The following is a 6157-nucleotide window of genomic DNA, read 5'->3' as shown; positions in this document are numbered from 1 at the left end:
TCTCCGGCTTTCGGAATGACCTGAAAAATGATACACTTTTCCTTGACTTGATAAGAAATCGCTAATTTTTCTTTGACTGGATCAATTTAGACCCGACGTTAATTAAACTAACGGGACGTGTTAACTCTGTTAATTTGAGCAGTTAGCCAATCCAACGACGTTTTATCTTAGGCTAATAAAAAAGATCTGAAACCCTAAAATCATTTTCCCTCAAATCGATTTGGGGATTTTCTTAACACACCAACCCTAAATCTCGATTTACAACCCAAAATCCTCAAATCCCACACGATTGACTTCTCTTAGCACGAAGATGAGTTTGGATTCGACATCTGAGAGTTCAACTGTGAACACGTACGGTATTCGCGGGTTTCCGGCGAATTGTGTTTGTGGGACAAAGAGAACAATCTACACGTCGGAGACTAACAAGAATCCGGGGAGAACTTTCGTCAGATGTCTTACTAGAAGAAAGGTAGGTTCTTATCTTCTTGATTATATTGTATAGTTGTTGTTTATTCAAATTGAACAGGAAGAAATATGTCTAAAATCTTATGGTTTTTGCATAGAACCACTTGTTTAAATGGGTTGAGGATGCTGTTTATGAAGAGGTTCAAGATGCCTTACCAAAAATTGTACTGCTTGAAGCTGAGCTTAACAAAGAAAAATCTGATATTGCGGATTTGAAGGGTGTGGTCGCTGAGTTGATGGAAGAGGTTGTCAGAACCAAAACAGAGGTGAAGAGATGTAAAGTGATGGTAAAGATCTTGCTTGTGATCATGTGCTTGATCAGCATTGTCTTAGTAGTTAGTTTGATGTAGAATTAAGTTAGCTTTTGGCTTGAGGTGAAAAACTAAATTGTTGGTGTTTGTTCTTGGTGTATTTGCTTAATTCAGTGACCATTTTAGTGTTTGTTTTTGACTATGTTTGGTGATTAATTCAGTGACTATTTTGGTGTTATTTACCATATTGAAAAACTGGATGAAGATAAAAATATAGCCTGAAAAGATTGCCAAAGCACTAATACCATTTGTCTAACAAACATTGAAACATAACATAAGTGTCAATGCACTAGAGTTTTGAACCCAAAACACAAACAACTAGAGTTTTGAAACACAAACACAAGTAAGACATCGATCCCAAAATAAAAGATCACAAACAACTAGAGTTTTGAAACACTTAACATCTTCCAACTTCTAAATCACGGAAACCAGTTGCCCCATCCCGTGTGCTTGGTGGTGCCTGTGGGGCTTGTGATGATGCTGCATGAAATTGTCCCTGGGTTCCTTTTGATGATGCTGCATTGTCCTTGGGTTCCTTGTGATGATGCTGCATGAGATTGTCCATGGGGTACTTGTGATGATGATACATGAGATGGTACCTACAATGACAAAATGATCAAGTGAGCCAAACAAGATTAGAAACTAACCATAAACTACAACAAACTTACCTGATTTTTTTGTGGTCGACCTCGTGGTCTCTTGGGTGCGTCTTCAACAAAGTCATTCTTACAAGTCTTCCTGTTATGACCATCTTGCTTGCAATTAGAACACGTAATTACTCGATCAGCACGAGTTAGCTTTGTATTATCAGATAAAGAAGCTGTCTGATCCTTCTTCTTTGAATCTGTCTCGCCTTTACTCTTAATCTTATCATGGTTTTTTTTTGGTCTTCCTCTGGGTTTCCTTTTCTCCAAGGTAGTGGGAGAACACCTAATCTACCTGTATCAGGCCATAACTTCTTCCCTTGGACAGGACTAATCCCCATGCTATAGGTTTGAAAGTCAGCCAATTTTTTAACTTGCTTAAGGATCACATATGCGGCATGAGTGCATGGAATCCCAGTCATTTGCCACTCGATACACCCACACATTAGCTCAGCCATATCAACCGAATAAGATACGCCCTTATAATCAACCTCTGTAACTGGACCAACTGCTGGAAAGCTCATACAATCCTTAGACTTCAACTCCACTTTAGCCATCCGAAGATGTGTCCTCTTTGTAAACTTTGTCTTAGCCCTATTAGCTATTACAGACCTTTTCGCATTTCTAACCATACATTGCCTCCTGATGTCCTCTAACATCTCCAATAATGGTTTTCTTCTTGCTGAACGGATGGTTCTATTGAAGGACTCGCTCAGGTTCAGATTGTCGTTGCACAACGTTCCTAATTTGAAATATGCTCTCGGCCAAGTTTCTGGTTTGGTGACAAGATGAGTAGCATAGGCGCCTGGATTGTACTGTTGCAGCTTCTCCATCCACATTTTGTAATCTCAAGCTGTATAACTCCTTGCTATTCTCCAAAATAGTCTTTGTAGCCTTTGGGGGAAATTTGATTTTAGGGTTTCGGATTTTTTTAATTATCCTAAGATGAAACGTCGTTGGATTGGCTAACTGCTCAAATTAACAGGGTTAACACGTCTCGTTAGTCTAATTAACGTCGGGTCTAAATTGATCCAGTCAAAGAAAAGTTAGCGATTTTTTATAAAGTCAAGGAAAATTTTATGATTTTTCAGGTCATTCCGAAAGCTGGAGATTATAATGGTCCAATTCAAAAAGTTGAGGATTTTTTTTAACATTTTTCCCATTGTTTTTAGGTTCCAAGCATTGTATACTTCCTAGGTTCCAAGCATTGTATACTTGGACCAGCACGCTGGTATTGGTGTCTTCAATGCAATAAACCTTTCTTAATATACTAGTGGTTGTTCGGCGCTTCGCGCGGGAGAGTTTGTTTTAGTCAAATATTTAGTTAACATTTGTTTTTATTTTAGAAAATATTTTTCTATATTATGTATGAATCATTATTATGTACTTACTCTTGATTATTTTTCATACCTCTTTTGATTAGAATTGTTTGTTGGTAAAATATTAAGCTTTAGTTTCGTTGAGTCAAGTTAAATTTCCTAATGCAATTGTTAAGATGTTTTAATAGGGTTACTAGATTTTGACCCGCGTTTTAAAAGCGCAGAATTTTTTCTTATGTAAATTTCTAAAAGTTATAAACATTTTTTTGTACTTCCAAATAAATTTATAACCTAACTAATTGAATAATTGTGATAATTACACTGTTTACAATATAGAGATGTTTTATTAATTATGGTCTAAAACAAAAAAAATAATAGTTTGTTAAAATAATTGAAATGAGCTAATTATATGAGTTGTGGATTTTATAATAATTCGTAACAATATGTGTTATGAATTATCCCTCAAATACCTATATTGAGCATAAAAAGTATTAAAATTCGATGTTAGTTATATATATATATATATATATATATATATATATTGTACTTCTAATAATAAATCATTTGATAGTACTGAATTTAAACTGTAGTAATCTTTATACCATATCAAATTTCAAAATGCACAACAATATAAGTTTAGATTGATTCATTGAGATGGTGATGTCTACATTCTTACGTAGGTTTAAGGATTGTAGGTGATGAGGATTATAAATTCAATATACTGAGAAAATTCTCGAAAACAAAATATGGAAATAAAATCTTTCTTGTTAAATAAGTTTAAGTCTTTCTAAAACATGGTATAGAAAATATATTTCGGATTATTTTCCAACTAATAAAAAGTTCACTATTTTCATGTTTGAGAATTGTAAGTTTTTTATATATGTTAAACTTTTCCAAAAATTTATATCTTATGGAATCATTAATGAAACGTTTCTATAGCTGATCAGGGGATTCAGAATACTATTCAGAAGGTGCGGGCTCGTTATTTACTCAATGACAATTATCAAGTGTTGGAGGGTCGTTTATGGTACAAAAGAAGATTGGTGGTGCCTAAGACTTCTTTCTTTATTCCACTGATCTTACATGAAGCACATGATAGTTTGGGAGGAGGACATTCGGGTGCGTTGAAGACTTTAAAGTGTGTGCAGAGGTCTTTCTACTGGGAAGGCATATCTCGTTCAGTGCAGCAGTATGTTCAAGAATGCATCATCTGTCAGACGCATAAGTCCTCTACGCTATCTCCGGCGGGGTTACTTCAGCCTCTGCCTTTACCAACACGGGTGTGAGAAGATGTATCCATGGACTTTATTGAGGGCTTACCTACATCTCAAGGAGTCAATGTCGTGTTGGTGGTGATTGATAGACTCAGTAAATACGCACACTTCCTGAGTCTGCGTCATCCATTCTCAACACTGGACGTGGCGAATTCTTTTGTGGAAGGTATTGTGCGCTTGCATGGGTTTCCTAACAGTATTGTCTCTGATCGAGACCGTATTTTCTTGAGCTCGTTTTGGAAGGAAGCGTTTCATCTCGCCGGAACACAACTCAAGTACAGCACTGCCTTTCCTCCTCAAACTGATGGGCAGTCTGAAGTGTTGAACCGCTGTCTTGAGACATATCTCCGGTGCTTTGCGTCTGCTCATCCTCGTACATGGCGTAAATTTCTTCCTTGGGCTGAGTTTTGGTACAACACGTCGTTTCATACGGCACTGAAGACAACACCCTTTCATGTGGTTTATGGTCGAGAGCCTCCTGTCGTAGTGAAGTTTGAGGAGGGCTCTACGCAAAACTTTGATTTGGAGACATCTTTGCGTGAACGTGATCGTGTGTTGGTGTTGATCAAACAGAATTTTGCTCGGGCGCAGGATATAATGAAGAAAACAGCTGATAAGCATCGTCGAGATGTGTCTTTTGAGGTAGGTGCGTTGGTTTACTTGAAGCTACGTCCTTACAGGCAGCAGTCAGTGTCACACCGCATTTGCCAGAAGCTTGCGGCGAAATATTTTGGGCCGTATCGTGTGATTGCTAAATTTGGCAAGGTGGCTTACAAACTGGATCGTCCACCATCATCTCGCATCCATCCAGTGTTTCACTGTTCGCAGTTGAAAGCTGCGTTGGGGGTTGATCGAGTGGTACATCCATTACCGGAGGGTTGTCTTGATGAAGTGGACGCTGTGCCAGAGCCGTTGGAAGTCTTGGCTACGCGTTATGATGCGGAGGGTTATTTGGAGCTCTTGGTTAGTTGGTTGGGGAAACCGTCACATGAGAATTCTTGGGTTGCATTCAGAGCATTTGTGCAGGATTATCTTTTTTTCAAGCTTGAGGACAAGCTTGGTTTCAAAGGAAGGAGTATTGATAGGTTCAAACGTTCTTATGTGAGGCGCGGTAAGAAACGTTTAAATGAATCATTGAGTGACGTGGCAAAGCTGGGGGGAGAGTTTGAATTGGATGATGTGGCTGAGTTGGATAAGAAAGGAGAGACTCTGGGAGAAGCAGAAGGTTAGCAGTTAGACTCTAACTGCCAAGGAAACTCGAGTAGTATATGAGAGAGAGTATCATTTGTATTGGGGGTTTTATGCTTTGTATGTTCTTTGTAGACACTATGAGTCTAGTGGCGATCGTTATAAGATCGTAGATGAAGATCATTATTGTCATGAGATGATGATCTGTATCTGAACTTGCAAAGTTATTTCTATTTTCAATAAACGAGTACTTCCTTTACAAATCTCTCAGTCTTCCAAATCTACAAAAGTCTATCCAGATTATATGATCTCGTAATAGATTAGAGCTTATGTTGAAAGGAAAAAAGGAAGACTTTTCTAGTCACCTGGGTCCACTTGAACTGCTCCATATTCTTGACAATTCAACAGAAGACTTTTCATAGTGGTGAGAACCTATTAAGCTTTGCTGCTCAAATCCAGCTTATTGAACTTGGTCAAATATGAGCGCAAGACTTCAGACGAGTTGATAAGTCATCAACTCCGTCTATGTAACAGAATAAATAACAATAAAGATCCAAACCAAAGAAAAAAAAAGCAGAAGATATTAATTAGTCTATAAAAGCAAATATAAGAAAACAATTAAAATATCATTCAGTTTCATCATCCTATGAGTCTGCTGTATAAATAAACGTAACTCGTAAAATAATGACATATAAATCAGAAGAGATCAATTGATTAAAGATTTGCATGATCAAATAGGCACAAAATAAGGCACACAATACATAGATATAAACGTACATGATCTTATTAAGCATGTAGATCGACTGTACAGAACCAAACAGAAACCATTTTATATTTACTAACGCAAACATAATACACCGTCGAAACATTTGTAAGTTCCTGGTCTAACTTGAAACACTCCTCCATAATGCATGTTGTGTTGTTCCGTAAGTGAAACTCAGCAACATCTCTTCTCC

General features: G+C 37.4%; 1 protein-coding gene across 1 annotated transcript; it reads left to right on the top strand.

Annotated features, from left to right (window-relative positions):
- The first annotated feature begins 310 nt into the window (after positions 1-310).
- LOC106417333 (uncharacterized protein At1g43920, Chloroplastic-like) lies at positions 311-815 on the top strand. The gene is made up of 2 exons (XM_013858152.1): positions 311-469; positions 564-815. Exons 1-2 carry the CDS (start codon positions 311-313, stop codon positions 813-815), a joined length of 411 nt encoding a protein of 136 aa, XP_013713606.1.
- Positions 816-6157: the final 5342 nt, after the last annotated feature.

This window comes from Brassica napus, chromosome C6 (genome assembly GCF_020379485.1).
Source record: "Brassica napus cultivar Da-Ae chromosome C6, Da-Ae, whole genome shotgun sequence".
Taxonomy (NCBI): domain Eukaryota; kingdom Viridiplantae; phylum Streptophyta; class Magnoliopsida; order Brassicales; family Brassicaceae; genus Brassica; species Brassica napus.
This window is presented reverse-complemented; position numbering and strand designations above follow the sequence as displayed.